The 21822-nt window shown below is 43.5% G+C and overlaps 1 protein-coding gene across 2 annotated transcripts; it reads left to right on the plus strand.

Moving 5' to 3' along the window:
• Positions 1–497: 497 nt before the first annotated feature.
• On the plus strand, positions 498–20802 carry cabp2a (calcium binding protein 2a). Of its 2 annotated transcripts, none has more exons than XM_034291080.1 (7): positions 498–967; positions 3695–3877; positions 17031–17061; positions 17431–17565; positions 17748–17857; positions 18274–18421; positions 20145–20802. In XM_034291080.1, the coding sequence occupies exons 1-7, from the start codon at positions 905–907 to the stop codon at positions 20168–20170; spliced, it is 696 nt and encodes a 231-aa protein (XP_034146971.1). In that variant the 5' UTR covers positions 498–904; the 3' UTR covers positions 20171–20802. The 2 variants fall into 2 exon arrangements, with proteins under 2 accessions (XP_034146971.1, XP_034146970.1); XM_034291079.1 differs by lacking the exons at positions 498–967; positions 3695–3877 and adding exons at positions 10782–10855; positions 11439–11669.
• Positions 20803–21822: the final 1020 nt, after the last annotated feature.

A 21822-nucleotide genomic window follows, 5' to 3' on the forward strand; every position in this document is an offset into this window, starting at 1 on the left:
TGACCAGAAAGACAATATTTTCTGTACTGCCTACCTGTAACTAACTATAAAGCCGACGTCTAATGCTAAGCAATTTGAACACTAATCCCAGTTTTACCCTAAACTTTACCTTAAAGTGTGTGGACCCAAGTTAGGTGGGGGGTGTGGGGGTTGTGGGGGCTGTGGGGTGGCAACAAAGTTGATTCTGGGGCAACTTTTTCCTTTAAGTCTCTCTAGAAGGAAGTGTCTGCTTACAGAACCGAAAGTAAATGTGAGAGTTGAGAGAAAGCGCGCGTTCTCCCCCTAATATCAGATTAGGGGGACCACGAAGAGGAGGAAAGACAAAGAGGAGGAAAGGAGACGTTGAATTAAGACAAACATCGACAAAGTTCGGGGATTCATTCTATTGATTAAAAATATGACATTCCGCTGAGCCGCGTTGTGTGATAGAGGGAGAAATGCAGAGAGAGAGAGAGAGAGAGAGAAAGGGAGGCAGAGAGAGAGAGGGCAGAGACTTAGTGTGAGTGACAGAGAGAGAGAGAGAGAGAGACAGAGACGGGAGCGTTTTCAGCGAGAGTGGCGGAGTGTATGAGTGATGGAGAGGCAGATGGGTAGAAAATAAGAGGAAAATAAGAGAGAGAGAGAGAGAGATAAATGAGGGAGCGGTAGATGAGAGATGGCAGGGATCAACAGTGGCAGATGACCAGGGAAGGTTATAGAGTGAGTGAATAAAACAACCCAGAGACTGCCAAGCGAGGCAGAAGGATATCCAGAGTGGGAGACAAACAAGGAGTGAACGAACAAGGCAGAAGTGACAGAACGAGTGAGTGAATATAAAAACAAGGAAGAGCGACAGAAGGAGGCAGACAGGGCGTAAATGAGCGATAGACAGTGATAGACAAACTGTGATCCTTCGGTCGGGAGAATGAGTGAAGCTGGAAACATGTTTGGCCCAGATGACATCCCAGAAGGCAAATTAGAGAAAAGGGTACGCATGTGTGTGTTGGTGTGTGTGTGTGTGTCTGTATGTGTGTGCCTCTGTGTTTGTGTGTGTGTGTGTGTGTGTATTTCTTCCTTCTAACAATGTTATTTCTCTTGCAACTTTCAGCCCTGTCATATTGATCATTTCCAGTCTACCTACTTGGTGTCAGATGACATACTGATGTCTACATTGACAAGTTGAATCTGTTAGAGTCACTTGTTGTCATGGAATATTTCCCTAATACTTTTCATAATCCTGGTTATTCATTTATTCTGTATTCGCGTGTTGAATCCAAAAACAATCACTGTCCTTTTTCTATTGACTAACTCATATTCATGCATGCAAGTCCAATATCCAGCAGAGTAGTACGCTAGTCTCAGAGGACATTAGTCGTTGGTGTAGTTATTCAGTAGCAGTACAATAGAATAGCAGAGTAGTAGTAGTAAAATGGTGATACAGTAGGATGGCAGAACATCAGTTAAAGTACTAGTAATACACTAGTAGCAGTACAGTTCAGTACAGTAGAAGAGTACTAGATGAAATGATACAGTATTAGTAGTGGTGGTAGAAGGTATAGTAGAATATTATTAATAATAGTTGTATATTAGTAGTACAAGGGGAGTATTCACACTGTAGTTGTCAGAGAAGACTGTTGTAATGCAGTAAACTTGTAGTAATAGTACATTACTACAATACTACAGCAGAAGTTAATTAGAACAGTAGTAATTGCAGCGAAGTACTGTAATACCTAATTGTATAACTATAGGCCTTTCTGTTTCCCAGACTTTTAATAATGAATTATGACTCTGTTGTTGGGTATTCCTGTATCGGGAACATGCACAGTATCATGAATGTCTCCATTTCTCTGTTGTTGGGTATTCCTGTATCGGGAACATGCACGGTATCGTGAATGTCTCCATCTCTCTGTTGTTGGGTATTCCTGTATCGGGAACATGCACAGTATCATGAATGTCTCCATCTCTCTGATGTTGGGTATTCCTGTATCGGGAACATGCACGGTATCATGAATGTCTCCATCTCTCTGTTGTTTTTTCCCCAGTATATCCACTGGTACTGTTTAACTGCTGGTATTGGGTCATGGACAGTTTGCTAATGGGCCTGACAGGCTTTGACATCTTTGTGAGAACAGTCACATCCAAAACATCTGCTAATAGGATAGACTGAAGCGCCAACATGTGTATTGTCCTACTTCCCCATTTCCCTACTTCCCAGGGTGTACTAAAGCCCCGGAAAACAAAAGTTATTCTGTCTGTCAAAGATCAGTAAACGGAACAGGATCTGTGACCTGGTGGAGGTCAGGTAATGTAATTATCGTAACTACTGACTGCGCCACCTGGAGGAGAGTTTGAGAACCAGGACTCTAAACATTCCGGATTGATAAAAGGGACTGGTTGGGAATGACACCGGAGACCTGAAAGCAGAGCTTTAATAAGAGTCCGGACATTTACATTTTTTCCCCCCTGAGCTGTGCTCCATCTGGGCTGTGCTCCCTCTGGGCTGTGCTCCCTCTGGGCTGCGCTCCCTCTGGGCTGGGTCTGCAGGGCTTTTTAGCACAGGCTTCAGCATACAACCAGGGATGGTTAAATTCTTACCCTACAAGGTCTGGAGTCGGCTGGTTTTCTGTTCTACCTCATCATTAGTCCCACCCACCTTGTGGCCCAGGTCTAAGTAATTCCCTGATTGGAGGGTTGGAGGGAAAAAACCTTGAGGTCCATCATTGAGTTTGAGGGCTAATAGATCAGTGTGAATACATCTGAATGGCTTTACCTGCATTGTGGAGGTTGTGACAATTAGAATTCAACAAGCTCTGGTTGCCCCCCATTTGAAGTATTCCAGTTGTTGTCGGCAGTGCTAATATTGGTCTAACATGGCGCCTCAAAGAGAAATGTAAATGAAAATAGAGAAATGAGAAATAGGGGAAGCCATGAAGGGAGTTTGCTTGCATCCTCCCGTGCGCTGTAAATGAAAGCACACTTTTGTTTTGACTGGTAGAAACATGCAGGTTGTATTTCCTTTTTATCTTGTCGAAGATGTCGAAGTAGTGAGACTTCAGAACTTATTTTTTTCAGCTTACCGTACACTTAGTGTTGTGCTGGTTTCTACTGTTGTGCTAAACTACCGATCCCTAGCCAAGACTTTGATGGAGACATTTCACACTTTTATGCCTTGATCAATAACATGTTGACAATAACGTTATTATTGACAACCACTACGTGTAGCAGCTGTCTACGTTTCTGAATTCTTCGCTGTTAGCTGGAGGATGCATTGTGGAGCGTTGCTTTGGACTGTGCTATCGATCCATGACCTCCACGGAAGCTCACATATCAAATCTGAAACGTCTTGTGGAAAGGTTTGAATTTGTGAACATTCAGTGGGAGACAGTTTCCGATGACAGATCCTTGACTTTGAGCAATAAATGTGGTCCAGCCTTGGATCGAACGATAAACTCTCCATGCTAAAAGAGCTGTATGTTGGATTTAAAGCAGTCCTCTGTACAAAAGAAAATAACCGCTGACCAAGTTCACATCGTTTTTCTCCAAGTTCCAACATTTCACTGGTTGTATAGACATAATAGACATTCTGTAGTGACATGCTTGAGTTCCTCATTCTGTCTAGGTATCTCTGTTTCCATCTCCAGGGCTCCATCAAGCAGGCGTTCTGTTGTGACTTGCTTGAGTTCCTCACTCCAACTATCCCTGTTTCTGTCTCCAGGGCTCCATCAAGAAGAAGATAGAGAAGCTAAGGAGATGGAGCTCCTCCAGCTTAAAGAGACCCTCTAAGAAGACCAAGACCTACAGCCTGTGTTCTCCCACAGAACCACCGGAGGAGACCTGGGTGCTCAAGACCCCAGAAAGGAGGAGGCTCAAACCCATCGTCGCCTCCGTCTTCGGACAGGTAGGACACTGGTGGAGGTGCAGTGGGGTGGGTGGAGCTGGAGACCAGGCAGTTTGATCAGAGGAACTGTTTTTACAGTGGGACCATTCACTAGTGGGGACGGTTTTTACTGTTGGACCATTCACCAGTGAGGACCGTTTTTTAATGCGGGACCATTCACTAGTGGGGACCATTTTTACTGTGGAACCATTCACCAATGGAGACCGTTTTAAATGTGGGACCATTCCCCAGTGTGGACCGTTTTAACTGTGGGACCATTCCCCAGTGGGGAATGTTTTAACTGTGGGACCATTCACCAATGGGGACCGTTTTTACTGTGGGACCATTCACCAATGGAGACCGTTTTAACTGTGGTAGTAAACCTTCACAACCTTTAGAAAACCGTACCAGGGGGCCCTCTGCCTTGAGGGATTTCATGTAATATTATTTGCTTGTGGGTCTTCTTCTGTGGGTATCCTAACTTTTGGCTTAAACCACTAAAAGGCCAGAATGGTGCATGCCTTCATGTGGTGGTATTGTGGGGTGTTATTAATACTGTCATTTAATAACAGTATTAAAATGAATTTAAGAGAAGCTCACTCATAGATTTGACTGAGGCTTTTTACTGGTCGTACAGTATCTCATGAACACAAAAGAGGGAGAGAGAAAGCTAAAGAATGAAAATAGAGAGCGAACGAGAACCAGAAAGGAAAAAGGAGATGAAGAGTGAAAGTCAAGCTCAGTGACCCCTTGTTCTCTGGGCATAATGAGTCAGTCAAAAGTAATCAACTCAAAGTTGCACTGCAGCTTCGCTAAGACCTATTCTAACGTCTCTGCACCCAACTGCCAGTTTGGGAGGAATCTGTCACAATAAAAAAAAAAACTCTGATTGTGTCATCTGGGTTGACGGCACAAAACGGCTTGTGGTCATTATGCGTAATCACTGTTTATAGGTTTAGAGAAAGCAGGGAAAGCCGCAAAGTGTAGCGTTCAGAAGCACGGAAAGCACGCGGCTTATTGCCTGCCGTGCAGGGTTCTTGTGTTTCAGTCGCTGTATTCAGATCTCCATGTTATCACCCGGTGCATTCTGGAAGACAGCAGATGTAATGCGTTGGTGGAAGATACAATCTATGACCTTTGAACCACAAAAATGTAACCGTCAAAGGAACCACTTTAAGCCTCGGAGGTCAATGCCCTGTCCGGACAGATTGGTATTGTGGTCCAAGGAAATTTCTCGGCAACAACTGAGCTATTGTCACATTTTTCTTTGTTTGATTCACCAGTTTATTGGTACATTTACGGATTGGTCATTTCATTAACCATCAGGAATCTAAGTAGAACTTTGATTCAAAAGAGCCATGCATCATTATGAATGAAATGCATATCCTTCCCCGACTTCAAACCAGGTGGTCCATCTTAAAATAAAGGCTGAATTAAGCTGCTCAGCTCTGTTGAGGTCCTGCTTAGAATTGGGATCGATAGAAAGGAACATGATGCAACTGTAGCTGAAAATTATGGAATTTAATTTGAGTGTCGGGGAGACCGAGAGGAAAAAAGAGAGATAAAGACAAGAGACAAGAGAGAGAACGTGGAGACGCTTTTGCTTCCAGCAACAGGATACAGATGGACATTTGTTATTCATAGAATGCCAGCAATGTAGTCTCAATGTAAACCAGGACTGTTTTGTGTTGGTACAGTCATGGTTATAGGTTAGCGTTTTGTTGAGGGCTGAATGCTTCATGTATCACTATAAGGCTCTAGTAAGAAAAAAAAGGGGCAGGAAGTAGGGATTGGGGAGCCATTTACTGTAGGTCAGTGACATATTTTAAAAACCATGTTCACTCTGGATTTCAGAAATAGGGATGTTTCTGTCTTCCACGCGGCGACTCATCTGTCAAAAGGAAAGAGGGGAAAAGAAAGACTGGGCTGAGGAGATTGGTGATGAGAAATGGAGGAGGGATTGATTGTGAAAGATATAGAGGTGGAGGGATGGGGGATTATGGCGGTGAGATTAAACGACTCAGAGGAAGAGAATCCAGTATCATGTCAATGTGATCTTCTACCTACTACAGCTGAAACCAGGCAAACATGTTAACATACAGCACTTTTGGAAGACGGAGATACCACGTGCCAATTAGGAATTTGATGTGGAATTTTAGGCTATATGTGGGAATCCCAGGTTGTCTGTAAACCATGAGAAATTACAGTGAAATTAAGCCTTTACAGCAATTCAATTTACTATCATCTGAAATGGACAGAAAGAAAGACACTGGGTGTCTGATTCTGTGTGCTGACCACACATCACAGACAGACAGGACGGCGCAGATAGATAGCACAGACAGACAGCACAGACACGGGCAGGCAGACAGCCCGGGTACAGGCAGGCAGACAGGCAGACAGACAAGCAGTCAGACAGCACCGACAGGGATCACCCTTAAACCCGGGCTGATAATCTGACGTTGTGGGTCACCACAGACAGCTGATGTGGACAATAGAATTGATTGTGTGAACTCACCCATCCCTCCCTCCCTTTATCCATCTCCCTCTCCCTCCCTCCATCTGTCTGTTCTTCTACCTCTCTTTACCTCTTTCTCTCTCTCTCTCCCTCCATCTGATCTTCTCCCTCTTTCTCTCTCCCTCCATCTGTCTGTTCCTCTACCTCTCTCTCTCTCCCTCCATCTCCAGCTCTTTCCGCCATTTTGGACATAATCCATTCCCAACATTCCGGAGCACGCAGCACAACCCCAAATCTCCTGCCGAGGGAAACCACACGCACGCTGCCCACGTGCACAGGGAATTATGGAAATATGCGAGACTGCAGAGAGACAAGAGGGAGAAAACTAGGAAAAGAGAGAGGGGACAACGGAGAAGATGAAAGGGACAGATATCCCTCCATCCATCTGGCCAGATACAGTGAAACAGAGAGAGAGGGGAGATGGACCAGGCTACGTGCCTTAAATATATCCTGGACAAATAGGTCCACATGTATGTTGGAAATCCTTTGGTCACTACAGTTGGATGGGAACCGAGGGTGTATACATGAGGTAGGAAACTAGGAGAGGGAGGAAGAAGGAGAGGAAGGAAGAGGGAGAGGAAGGAAGAAGAGAGAGGAGGGAGAGTGGAAAGGAGGGAGAAAAGGGGGGAGAGAGAATAGAGCGATAACATTTTCTTTTTGCTAGGTAACAATGTTTAACGTAGGTATGTCACACAATTGTTCTTAAAGACAGCATTCGATTTTCCGGCTCGTTCTGAGGCACACAGGCTGACGGAGGGTGATGATGTAATAGTGTTTACATCCACATCCAAGGATGATTTGATTTCATCGTCCGCTGAATGGAAGGTAACACCAAATGGCTTCCGTCACGAGTGAGTGGACGCGTTAGTCATTAGGAGTAGCCCAGAGCCTGTCAACCAGTTTTGTAATAATAGTTAATAAGCCCAAAACCGTTTCAGAGCCTCATTTATAAGAGTGGAATAGGAAACACTTTGTAAGTGCCAACTGCTTAACACTGGTGATTAGTCATGAAGCTTTTATGGGCCAAACATCAATAGAATCAACTGGACCTTGATGATGGATATTCTACACACCGGCAGGCGTTCCTTGGGAGACCACCAGCGTTTCACGGACGTGGATTTGAGAAACGCTGGAGTAGAGAGCTAATGACAAGATGTTACATCAAATTATATTGAAGACACACATTCATACCAACACACACACACGTTACAGTAACAGGTGCAGTGCGAATGTTCTCTACAGTGTTGTGATCTAACCCAGGCTAAAAACAGGTCATCCCATCTGAGGTTTCCTCTGGGTATCTCTCTGGTCGTTGATTGATTGTTTTTTGCAGTGAGTAGTTTCTCCCCATTCTCTTTGTAAAAAAAGTAGAAGATGTATTCCTTAACACTGTGTACAACTTCAGACACAGTATGATAAGTCACTCTGTGTTCAAATGCTGTGTGAATGGTCAGTTTCAAAGTTTCACAACCAGAGCGTAAGGCTGGGATTCATTCAAATCCAATGTGGTGATGTTTATGCACATTCATTATTTACAGTATTCCTTCCTTCCCCACACACTTCTAACTCTGAAAACGGATACCTATGAGGAGTTTCACCCAGTAGTTCAGAGGTTTTCGAATAGTACTCAAGAAAGTCTGTGATTTCAGGCTGAATTGAGTTTTAATGGACTGGCTTCCAGTTGTTGGTTGTTGACACACTGATTGTGCTGAACTGCCACCTAGTGGCGATCCTCTAGAATCACTCCTGACCCAGTGTTACTCTGGATACTGGCAGTGTCTCAGGAGAGAGATTTGTGTGCTGCCCTCTAGTGGTGTAGTTTGAAAACGGCAGCCTTTCGTGCAGATTCATCTAAACCCATTACAGTTGACTGCTGCGGTATGAAGTGGGTGGAAGGATGAGAGAGAGAGAGAGTGTGAGACCCAGAATGAAAGAGGGAATGAGGGAAGTAAGGAGACTGTTAAAGAGAGAGAGAGAGGCAGCAGTAGAGACAGGAGTGTGTATGATGTGCCATCCAATCTGACAGATTCATGCTGTGATGCTCTGCCAGGCTGCAGTGGCCTGGATACAAACAGCTGATCTCTATTATACACGCAAACACAAACACACACACACACACTTACATGAACACACCGTACACATACATACAAAGAGACACACACACGCACTTACAGACACAAACATACTGTACACATACACAAACATATTGTACAAATACACACACACACACACACACACTCAGCCAAGCTGCATTTACGAAATAAAAACCTGGAGCAAAAAAAGCATCAATGTTGCGGCTCATTTGATAAAAAAGGAATACATGATCGTAGTACAAATAGTCATTTTACATTCTTCATCCATTCCTCACACAGCAGATATCCTCTGTCTCCTATTCAGTTCTTCCCACCAATCCTCCATGTCATCTGAGTTGGCAGGGCACTGTGTCCGTAATACCCAGCTTATGGTTTTGGGATTCGTGGTGATTCCAACACCTAAAATGTTTGGACATTTGACTTTGAGTTGTCTGAACTCGAAGCCGAGTTTTCATTATGGACCATTTTCTTTTCCTTACGCTTGGACAGCTGTCGTCTCGGGTTCATGTAATTTCTGACACAAACTGTGCCCAGTTGCACATGAAAGGTGAGTTGAGGATTACCTCAACAGTTGAAAACAGTTATGTTCAGAATGGTCTCCACCGGACATTTACTAATTTACCTGAGTCAGGTGACATAAAAGGACGGAAAGGGGTGGGTACCATAAAGCTGTCTCAACCAGTGAGATGAAAGGGGCTGGTATCATAAAGCTGTCTCAACCAGTGAGATGAAAGGGGCTGGTATCATAAAGCTGTCTCAACCAGTGAGATGAAAGGGGCTGGTATCATAAAGCTGTCTCAACCAGTGAGATGAAAGGGGCTGGTATCATAAAGCTGTCTCAACCAGTGAGATGTGAAACCGGTCTCCCTCAAGGACACCCAACATTTCTGTGATACAGCTGAGGACTTCACAATGGATAATCAGCAGAACATCTCCGAGTGGACCCTCACATCTCCGAGTGGACCCTCACGTCTCCGAGTGGACCCTCACATCTCCGAGTGGACCCTCACGTCTCCGAGTGGACCCTCACGTCTCCGAGTGGACCCTCACGTCTCCGAGTGGACCAATGTCACGTTACACTCCAAATTTCAAAGCACAGCAAGCCACCCCAGCCGTCTAGTTCAGCCCAACTGCCGATTGGTTAAGATAGCATTCTGTTGATAACAGTGTTAACATCCTATATCATCCTCATGTTTAGCATGAGCCACATTTTACTTTGTTTATGTCATTGTTGCTTTACCACGTTGTCAGTTGAACGTCTATTTTTGACTTACATCTGGTTGAAGAGTCACCTAACTGACTTGATTTCAAAGTGAAATCAACAAAACTTAAGCCTAGCCACAGAGTCTGTAGCAACAGCTTGAGCACGGTTGTTGTCGCGTCGTTCAGCAGTCCGGGGTTATGGACATCATCTGATGTTTCTCAACACTTCCATCTTTACTTTCCTGCCCTGTCTTACCCCTCACACCTCCTTCTCCCTTCACACTCCTTATCTTACTCCTCTTCCTCTGTATCTCTCCTCCACCTCCTCTCTATGCCGCCCCCTCATGTCCCTCCTATTCCACCTCCTGCTCCTCCTCTGTCCTAGAATTTCTTTCTCTAAAGGCCTGCCCCAATCCTCCCCTCCTCATACTTCCCCCTCCTCCTCTCCATCCCTCCCTGTCCCCTTTCACGGCCCGCCCCTCTCCACCTTCTCCTCTTGCCCCTCCTCCTCTGGTCAATCCCTCTCTCACTCTCTCAATCCTCTCCATCCCTCGTTTTCCACCAGTCTTTATACCATTAATCTGAAATGTTGAGGATTAAAATGGCCTCCAGTTTCCCCCTATAACTGTACCCATCCCCCTCGTCCACCCGCTCGCTTTTCCTAACTCTCTCTCGCTCGCATAGCTTCTCCTACCCTCTCGCTCTTTCTTCCAATTCTGTCAGACTGGTCATTTGCGGAGTAAAGCAGAGTGAGAGAGAGAGAGAGAGAGAGGGGGAAAAACCAAGACCCCAGGGGGCTTTGGGCAGGGACACATGGCGACCGCATGGCAACCTTCTGTCAATAGATCAATCGGATCTTGGATTCAGTGTTTCAGAGGACGTCAGTGGCTGGACTATAATTATTATCATCGCCGTCAGTAGAACACTACTGGTCCTCGCTAAGAGAAGGGCCTTCTGGGATACATTAGAACGGTGGGTTTGGACCGGGACATTTGAGGCGTAGAGTTTATGCAACCGCTCAACGGAGGGCGGAAAGGGGAGGGACGGGGTACAGGACAGGGGGAGAAAGAGGGGAGAAAAAGGGGGAGGGAAGGACAGAGGGAAAGTTGGGGAAGAAGGGGAGGAGGAGGAGGGGAGAACTCCTGTAGAGACAAGGTGATGGGGAATAAGAGGAGCAAAATGAGGAAGGTAAGGAATGCTCCTTTCTTTCTATTCCTTGACGTTTAGAACATTTGGGGATTTCGTAACGGTCAAAAAACGCTTTTAGCTGATTCCCGAAATTATGTTTTTAAAACTGTGCCTGCTGGGAACAACCTGGTTGAATCAGCATCGTTTACATGTAATTTAAAACATTTCAATGTGAAGACGTTGAATCAATGTGGATTGGAAAAACATGACAATTCATGAAAGGGAACTTTTTCAATTTTCATGTAAATCTAAATCAAATGGCATAGATACATGTTTGTGTTGATTTCACATGGATATCTAATTGTTTAGCTGGCAGCTTGGCCAAATGTAAATGTAAAAATAGATGTTGGACTGACACCTAGGTAAAGTAACAATGACAACACTGTCACCTGTGTCACATGGTAAAGATGATGATGATATAAATATACATAAGCCTGGAAAAATAACAGATAAAATAAGGCAGAGAGCTCCAGGACTATTTCTATTGCCTGACAGTTCGATTTGATGAACAGGGACTTTTCCGACCAATCTGGTTGGTTGGCATGAGGTCGGTTAATCGATCTGATTGGTTCCCCTCATAAAGGGTGTGTCGTCCTCGAAGGGGACTCCATTGGCTGCGACGGCGTCGATGCTGGGGGGCATGGGGGTCCTGGAGGAAGAGGAGGAGGATGAAGAGAGCGAGGAGAGGGATGGCAGGAGAGGGACGTTTAAGAAGAAGCCTCTATGTGCCCTGGTCCAAAACTGCACCGTGCTGCAGAACATCGTAGGCCCAGCCTGCATCTTCCTCAGGGAAGGATTCGTTCAGAGCCAGCTCGTACGTAACGCTACATGCCGATACCCGCACCGGCTAGCCTGAACACGCGCCGATACACACATGCACACATTCGTACAATTGAATTCATGCAAACACACACACAAAGTTAGGCCTCACTGCAGGCCAACCGTACAGGGTCTATTTCGGACATTTTGCCCGACCAAATCCTTCGGCGGACTGTGCTTCATATCCATGGTGTCGTTAGTATCAGGAACACTTTAACAAACGTCACCCTGTCCAGAGCTCTGACACCATTCAACCGGAGCGTCCGCATCTCCCCCGTGACATCATCACCACCCTGACATTCCGAGTGGCGTGATTGGAGGAAACTGCATCATCTCCACCAATGAGCATCCATCCTTGTGAGTGTTCCCAACCCATTGATGCCACTTTCACAGCTTTTAGTGAAACCCTTTTATTTATTTTTTACCTGAGTAGATACTTTAAGGACTCTTTCTCATGATCATCATTTACTTTATAATTAATTATCCTCAAAAAGGGAGCAGCGTCTGGTATAACATCTCATTACAGCTTTGAGTTTTTTATTTATTTTTGTCATTTAGCTTATGATCTTATCCAGAGCAACTTACATTAAAGTAATGAACTGATCAGGTCGTCACGATGGTAATTAGGGTGAGACTGAAAATGTTGGCTAAGACTTTGGGGTTCACATCCCTACTCTTAGGATAGATGCCATGGTATCTTCAGTGATTACCGAGATTCTATTTAACATCTGATCCAAGAGACGGCACCCTACACAGGGCAATATCCCCGTCACTGCCCCGGGGCATTGGGATTTGACCCCTTAGATCAAACGGAAGAGCGCCACCTACAGGCGGTCAAACACTAATTCCAGCAGCATCAGGTCTCTCATCCAGGAACTGAAGAGAACCTTCAGAGGCAAGCTGGCATTGGCACGAGTGCTGCTACTCCATTCTGCTGGCAGAGAGGAGATCCTAAAGTCTGAGCGTCAACAGCACCCTATTCTACAGTGCACCTTGTTGACCAGGGCCCTACAGTAGTTCACTAAATAAGGTACAGGATGCTGTTTTGCGATACAGCCGTCTTCAAAAAGATTAACAGAACTGTCATTTCCTGATGGCAGCTACTCTAGGATAATACTAATTGCTTAGGGCCCTTAGCTAGGGGTTTTATCATTCAGGCAAGCCACTTACAGTAGCAGGAGAAATATCTCATTATGCCAGGTGATAGTGGGGTTTTGGACTCCGCTATAACAATTGGAGATGTTTGTTTAGGTTAATGCAATTAACTTAAATATGTAATTGCAATTAGTTAATGGTAGTTAATTGCAATTAATGGCAATTTTTGAATGTGCTCAAATTTGATCACATATTTCTACCATCAACTACCATTGTGTTCATGATCAAGGCCCCCAGTACAATAATGGCCATGTCATCCGACACTGAATCCCACCTGTGCTTTTCATTGTATACATTACATTCATGAATGCTTAGTTTGGCTAGCAAGAACATGAAATAGGCATAACCTACCCGGCTAAAAGTAAGATCAACAGGTCGATCCGTGCACAGCCAACACCTTGGGACCAGACTGGGACCAGGGTCAGAGCGGGGCAACGGCCGGTCTTCTCAAAATCATCACAATTTCCGACAACTTCAAACAGGCTGTGTGTTGTAACGTACGAGTACCATCGTGCTGTTAGGCGGGATTCACCAACAGGTGGCGAGAGGCGCTAAACGTTTCACCACATTAATGTGTAAGCTACACTACATTGTTACATTGAACAAAAGTACAAGTGAAGCGCTCTGGACTCCAACACAAGTCACGTGCCAGTAAAGTTGCGACAGACTGAGCTCAAGTCAAGCACTAACCATGGATGGTTCTCAAAAAAGAAAAATGTGTTAATGGCGACAAAACATTAACGGCATTTAGTGGTTTCTATGAACTGCATGCATTAACGCGTTAACTTTGACAGCCCTGTAGACAATGGGTGATGTAGTGCACACCAAACGGGGACACATTTTGGTTTCAAGAGAACCACGTACACAACTGTTGCATGAAATTATAAAAATATCTTGAGTGCATCTTGAAGAACCGAGGACGGTCAAAAGCCTAACAGTATTTATGCAACACTGATCATTTAATCCCAGAATCCTCTGTTCTTGGAAATTGAGAGGAAAGCTGATTTAATGTTTGAGACCTACTCAGAAATGTCCAGACTATGTGATTTCCAGATCGTAATTCAAGTTGTTGAGGATATGAACCTGCTTACATTAAACTCAAAATGAGTTGCTCTCTTGTGTCTTACCATACATTTCCTGTACTTTCTCTTTGGACACACAAGGCTATGAGGGAAAGGTAAAAGTCAGCATATAATACAATTGTGTTTGTGTGTTTTAATCAATAAGCAAGTTGTTGAGCAGAGTGCCGATAAACAGCTGAGGAGAAAGATGCTCTAGGCTTTAGTGATTTATATACAATCTAGAATAAATGCAATCTCTGTCCTGCTCTGTCTAATCCAATCCAGAAGTTTCATTTTCTAATGTTATATTTATTGTGTGTTAGTATTCATTTTCCTTGTGATGTGACTGTGATGTCAGTGGCAGTTACAGAAGACAGCTTAAAGAAAATTAAAATAATAATTGTGACAACCTCCCAGTCAGGGAATTGCGGAATTGGGTCAAAAATAAATAAAAACAGAGCACAACACAACAAAGGCTGTGAATTAAAATCTGTTGTGCATTTAGATTATATTGGAGTACAATAAGCAGTGGCGTTAAACCTCATGCTGTCCTCCATCAGAAAGGGTTTTCGCTGCGCCATCGAGTTGCATTAGTGCTGTGACTATCCTACGCCACACCAACTCATTACGTTACTGTAACATATAATCCAATAAAAGGGTCCCTGGGGACTGAGGACATACGCGCTTGGTGCTATTAAAAGAAGGTTACTGAGCAGTCCTGGGTTCAAATACGATTCAAATTTAAAACACTTCTGGTGGGTTTGATCAAGCTTGCCTCTCACATTGGAACCGATGGAGTCAATAAAGTCCCAAAAGTGCAAACCAACACTCCTGGCAAGATGAAGCAAATCCATAAAGTATCTGAATGATTTAGCTGGTATTTGAACTCTGCCCTGGCGCTGTGAAAACATTTGTTATTAAGGAGGGCACTCTAATCTTCCTACCTTTGGTAACACGGATGAACTGGGCATGGGATATATTACGTTAAAAGACTAATGGACTAGTGTGTGTGTGTGTTTACGTGTTTTCCCCATTCGCACTAAAACCCCAAAATCTCCTTATCTCCATGCGTTGCCTGGCAACTCCTGCCCTGTAATCTGCTTTGACCTACGACCCTGGCTGCATGTCATACACCACCCAGCGCCTGGCTGTCAGTGTGTGTTTGTGTGGGTGTGTGTTTGTGTGGGTGTGTGTTTGCGCACAAGCCCCGCTGTGCCGTTGGCATCGCCCGCTATGCCGTTGGCATCGCCCGCAGTGCCGCGTGTTTCAGATTTGACTACACACTGCAGCTGGACCGCACGACCGATCTCCAAATCAGCCAAAGAACTGCTGTTTGTGTGAACGAGGTTAGCGACTCTGCGCCTGGCCTGGCTCAGACAAAACGTGCAGCCCGCTCACGGCACGTTGGTTTTCCGAAACCTCTGTATTTTACCTCATAAATCACTTGGGGCTGAAATGCAGAGTCTGCAACTTTCTTTGTTAGTATCAACAGTACCTGGCTCCATGCGATAGTCCATACCTCGACCACTGTTTTGGGTACGCGACCTTTCATCACACCAAAGGTTCCCCTTTACCTTTACCAAATACTCTGGCTGTGATCCAGATATTCCCTGTTGATGATACTAGGGATGTTTAAGAGGGAGAGGTGAGGAGATGGCAGAAACCTAACCCTGTGAATTTCATACAGAGGATTCGGTTGTGCTTTACTTAGTGTTATAACACCTCATAACGTGGTCATAACATATAGAATGTGGGAGCAGATTTCAGCAGCAGGACTAGACCCCGTCGTTGTGACTGTGGATTTCACATATGTCCATATGTCCAGGTACATGATAGGGATATTTGGCTTACGTGACAATGATGGTCGTAATGCTTTGTAACCATATCAAAAGGGGATTTAGCTATTTCAAGCTATTCAACCTGTTTCCTGGCACAGGACCATCATAACACCTTCATTACTACCTAGATCGCAGCCACAAATACAACACCAAAATGAATTGCCGTGACTGGTGAACAGGTGTTAAATAGTTTCGGCAAATAAAGATAATCTGATGAAGAGGGATGGGAATGTAAACAGATGACATGACACGTGACTGCGTACAGTCAAACTGACAATAATATCACCAATGTCAGTGTTATAAAACATAAGCATTCTTCATAATTGCTGTAGTGGTTTGTATTTTTTTGGCTTTGTACGTTTCGCTCCTGTTATTTTGGTGTCTGGGCCCTAATATAAAATAGTGCTGTCATGACGGTGTTATAATGTGTTATGACACGGCCATGACCATATTTTAACATGTTAAAACGCTATGCATCAGATGAAGGGTTAGAGGATTTATTCATGTCTGTCCCACAGGTTGCATACTCCATCCCTCCCACATTACCAAAACACATAAATTCATGCCACGCAGCCAAACAAGGGATTTGTTAAGGGATTACACAGCTTGAGATCCAATTATCTGTAGTAACCTCTGCTCAACACAGCCCGATTGTCTCCCATATGATTGGCTTAAAAAGCCCTGCTCTCCCATGTGATTGGCTGACAAAGCCCGGGTCTCCAATATGGGATTGGCTGAGCTCTGACAGCTGTGTCCTATGTGATTGTGTGGGCTGCAACTGGTGCATCATCATGTCAGGTAACATTCTCACAGGCATCCTATTCCTTACAAAGGCGTCCATATGAATGTACTGCCTGATCGGTGCAGTGCAGTCAGGAACCTTCAGATGGCGCTAAAGATCGGTCAGTATTATTCGGATGGAGCTAAAGGTCAGTTAGCAGCCCTCAGATAGAGCAAATGATCAGTTATAAACCTTTACGTAAAGGCTTCAGACAGACAGCATCATTGAGATGGAGCTAAAGATAATTTGGCAGCATTCAGATCGGCGGTATTTAGATGAGACTTAAGATCAGCCAGCGGCATTCAGATGAAGCAAAATAAAAGAAAGCAGCATTCCGCTAAATATGTGTTTTGCATGGTTATTCACTCTTTGTACAGTTCTGCTTCTACAGCATCTTCAGTGAATGTCTGTTCTTGTGTGTGTGTGTGTGTGTTTGTGCGTGTCTCTGTGTGGGTGTCTGTGTCAGGTATCTTACTGTCTCTGTCTCTCTTTCCGTCCCTCTCTAATCTGGAACACTGCAGGACAGAGATCTACGGCCAGAGGAGATTGAAGGTACAGATAAACATATCGCACAGAGGCAGTAACAACATCACCTGTTTTCACGTGACTTTAGAGTCAAACAGTGCAGTTAAAATACCTGCGTTATTTTTTGCTTTCTTCTTTTTTTTTTTTTTTACTTTCCTTCAACTAAAAACACTAACGTTTTGTCAGCAGTCAAAGTCATCTAAGAATGAACACTGTGCCTTTCTCTTTACGTTCTGCCCCTCAATCCCGTCATCACTCCATTCTGACCCTGGACACCCCTTTTTCCCCCTCCCCCCGATCCCTCCCCCCAATCCCTCCCCCCGATCCCTCCCCCCGATCCCTCCCCCTCATCATCTCTTCTCACCCCGCCCCCCCCACACCCCTCTCCCCGAGCAGAGCTGAAGGAGGCGTTTAAGGAGTTCGATAAGGACCGGGACGGCTTTATCAGCTGTAAGGACCTGGGAGAGTGCATGAGGACCATGGGATACATGCCCACTGAGATGGAGCTCATCGAACTCAGCCAGAACATCTGTGAGACACACACACACATGAAGACACACACGTTTGCAAGTGTACATGCTGTACACACACTAACACACACACACCTGCTCCCACATGTATGTTCCCACACACACACATTCCGATTAAAACAAACTGATTACTATTGACTGATCCAAGTGTCTGTTTCTGTCTTGTCTCCATTTCCCCTCTAGGTGGCGGCAGAGTGGACTTTGAGGACTTTGTGGAGCTGATGGGTCCCAAGATGTTGGCGGAGACGGCAGACATGATAGGAGTGAAGGAACTCAGAGATGCTTTCAAAGAGGTACGGATGGACTTGCATTATTCATTACTTGGTTTATTAAAAATGACCGTCACAACTGATCTGCATGTCAAGAGAGTTTAGAATTTGTGTTCGATTTTGTGAACTATCATTAGAATCAATATGATCTAAGTATTCAATGCATATGTTGCAATTAGAGGAGATTTTGGTCCCCTTGCTTTCCTTCACTTCTTTGATCTCCTCCTTCACTCCTATCTAACTTTCTACATCCCCTTGCTCTCCTTCTATCTCCTCCATGTCCTTCTCTTCTATCCAACTACATCCCATTTATGCTCCGTCCCTACATCTATATTATCATCCACGTCTTCCTTGACACCTCCATCTCCACCCCCCCCCCCCAAACCCCTCACCCCCCCCCCCCCCCCCCTCCAACCCACCCCCCACCCACCCTGTGTCAGTTTGACTCCAACGGGGACGGTCAGATCAGCCTGGCCGAACTGAAGGAGGCCATGAAGAAGCTGATGGGGGAGCAGCTCAACAACCCGGAGATTGACGAGATCCTCCAAGATGTGGACCTCAACGGGGACGGCCTGGTCGACTTTGAGGGTGAGGAGGAGGTGCAGTTGGGGAGAGTGAAGAAAAACAATTGGGGACACACAGGAAGAGATTAAGGGGACAGGAAGAGTAGAAAACGGGGAAGACTAACATGAGTGTTACCCGCTGCTAGAAACATGAATCCATGGTCTGATATTAACCCTTGTGTTATGTTGACATTTTGGTTCCACTCATTATGTTAGCGGGTCAAATTAGCTTTTAGTGTGTGTGATGTTAGACATTAAAAAAGGGTCTCAGGGAGTGAAATACACCGATCAGCCATAATATTATGACCACTGATAGGTGAAGTGAATAACACTAATAATCAAGTTTTCATGACATCTGTCAGTGGGAGGGATATATAAGGCAGCAAGTGAACATTCTGTCCTCAAAGTTGATGTGTTAGAAATAAATAAATGGGAAAGCGTAAGGATCTGAGTGACTTTGACAAGGGCCAAATTGTGAGCATATCCAAAACTGCAGCCCATGTGAGGTGTTCCCGGTTTGCAGTGGTCACTACCTATCAAAAGTGGTCCAAGGAAGGAAAAGCAGTGAACTAGCGACAGGGTCATGGGCGGCCAAGGCTCATTGATGCTCATGGGGAGCGAAGGCTGGCCCTTGTGGTCCGATCCAACAGACGAGCTACTGTAGCTCAAATTGCTGAAAAAGTTAATGCTGGTACTGATAGAAACGTGTCAGAACTCACAGTGCACCGACGTTTATTGCGTATGGGGCTGCGTAGCCGCAGACCAGTCAGAGTGCCCTTGCTGACCCTTGTCCACTGCGTCTACAATGGGCATGTGAGCATCAGAACTGGACCACAGAGTAATGGAAGAAGGTGGCCTGGTCTGATGAATCATGTTTTCTTTTACATCACGTGGATGGCCGGGGGTGTGTGTGTTGCTTACTTGGAGAACACATGGCACCATGATGCACTATGGGAAAAAGGCGGCGGAGGCAGTGCAATGCTTTGGGCAATGTTATGCTGGGAGACCTTGGGTCCTGCCATTCATGTGGATGAGGGACCCAAAAGGGGGGCCTACACTAAATAAGGCAGGTGGTCATAACGTTATGGTTGATTGGTGTATCTCTAACATGACAATCCTTCACCTCATATGACCTGGTAGAAGTACTGCAACAAACACTGACCGTGGCAGGCATAGTTTGTTTGTGCAGTGTGTGTGTGTGTGTGTGTGTGTGTGTGTGTGTGTGTGTGTGTGTGTGTGTGTGTATTGAGGAGATGTGTAGTAAGGTGTAGTAAGGTGTAGTAAGGTATTGTAAGGTATTGTAAGTTGTAGTAAGGTGTAGTAAGGTATTGTAAGTTGTAGTAAGGTGTAGTAAGGTGTAGTAAGGTGTAGTAAGGTGTAGTAAGGTGAAGTGAGGTATAGTAAGGTGTAGTAAGCTATAGTTTCCATTCTATATTTGTATTCAGCAGGATTTTCAACAAGAATTTTCATCTATTCTCCACCACCGGGTAATTTTGACCCTAACATTATGAATGTTACTTTTTGTAATTTTTTTTAGAGGTCTTTGAAACTGTTAAATTTGGTCGCCTTTCGTTTTATACGTTCATAACCACAATATTGAGGATATCATCAAGTTTCATGCAGATCAAAATAACCTAAATGGTATTTCAGACAAATCAAACTCTTAAAACGGGTCAATTTGACATAACTTAAGGGTTAATAACTGACAATGTTTTCACTGTACTGAGATAATTATTCTCTTTCTGCAGAATTTGTCCGAATGATGTCTCGTTGAGTCTCCTGGTGAGAAGACTCTGATCACATGACCTGGAGAGTTAACAAAAACAGCAACGCCTCTACTAAGATGTTATGGATCAGTCCTTAATATGGACTTTTACAATGAATTACAATATTGTTGATACATATTTCATGTTTTTCTTATGGTGTATGTTTGTATTTATTTAACAATCCCTTATAATACAATTTTCTGTTTACTGTTGTATGACTTTAACAATAGCTTTATTTGTAAGACATTTTCATTCATGGTATTCAAATTTTTTACTACTCTATGTTGTTAATGGCATCTATTCTTAAGCATTCTTATGTTTTTGATTTAAAATATTTTAGAAAGTATTGATCAACAGCAGGGTGATGGTCTGATTGTCAAATGATACTTATCAACAGAATTATAATTAATGTTTATTCATTTGGTTAAATCTATTATTTATGAATCTACGAGTGTAAGGGTGATGAAGTGAATGACATGAAATGTTTGTCAATATACATTTTTATTTAAAAATTTTTGAATAACAATGTAGATCTTTGGTCAGTTTATGTTAAGTCATGCCAATGTCAATTAATCATATCTAATGTAATATTGTATTCATGTTTATACAATAAAAGAAATGCTATGGTTTTTAAATTAAATCGTAAGTATATACATGCATTCTTTACATTTTACATAAAGTCAAATAAACAATAATATCAAAAATGTATTTGGGAAATAATTAAAATAAATATTTTATCAAACATAAATTAAACAAATGATTTAATGAAGTGTCATTTGTATATTCTCACAACAAGATGAAAGACTTTCACAATGTACATTACAGTATGTATGAACCTTTTCCAGAAGCATAATTTTATGGTGAAAAACTGAAGGATCACTAACAATCACATGATTTCCCTTCTGCATATATTTTCAATCCCCTTTCACCCACCATCCAACCAGTCTATCAAAAATGAAAGCTAAGAGAATGAACCATATCAACAAACCAAAAATAACTTTTATATTTATAGTGGAAAGCATCTCCCTTGTACATTTAACAACATTAATATTGTCTTCTTTAGTTTCTAATCACAACATGTACATACGTGTGAATATATGGTATTTGTCAATAAAGCAGACTTTCCATTCACAGTGATTAACTTCACATTTTGTATCAGCTTGCAGGAATTTGTTAGTCAGGTAGTGCAAACTCTTATCTTGTAGCCTTCAATGATTATGCAATAATTAGACATTTGTAAAGAATTATCGCAGTAATTTCACTGTCTGTCTACATCAAATCTGGTGTTACTCATCACTTCACGAAATACCAATACAGGTGGCACATTTTATTTCAAAACTTAGATTTATTGAAAATCGTGGTATCTGCTATTTACTTAATGGATCTTATCTTTACAATATGGATTATTATTTTTGCAACTTTTATTGTTAAAATCATACAAGGCATTTTACTTCTGGTTGTCATATTTCACTTTCTTTAGTTTCTCATTCATTAGGTTCCATTGCGCTGGAATGTCATCAAGCAGTGCCTTGTGTTCTTTGTTAATCAATATTCATTGCATGTGGCCATCAAAAAAGTTCACTATTTTGCAAGCTCAATGCATACATATCGATCTATTCAAAGTAATTGTTCATGAATAGGTTATACAAGCCTTTGTCTG

This window comes from Esox lucius, chromosome 25, assembly GCF_011004845.1.
Source record: "Esox lucius isolate fEsoLuc1 chromosome 25, fEsoLuc1.pri, whole genome shotgun sequence".
In the NCBI taxonomy this organism is placed as follows: Eukaryota; Metazoa; Chordata; class Actinopteri; order Esociformes; family Esocidae; genus Esox; species Esox lucius.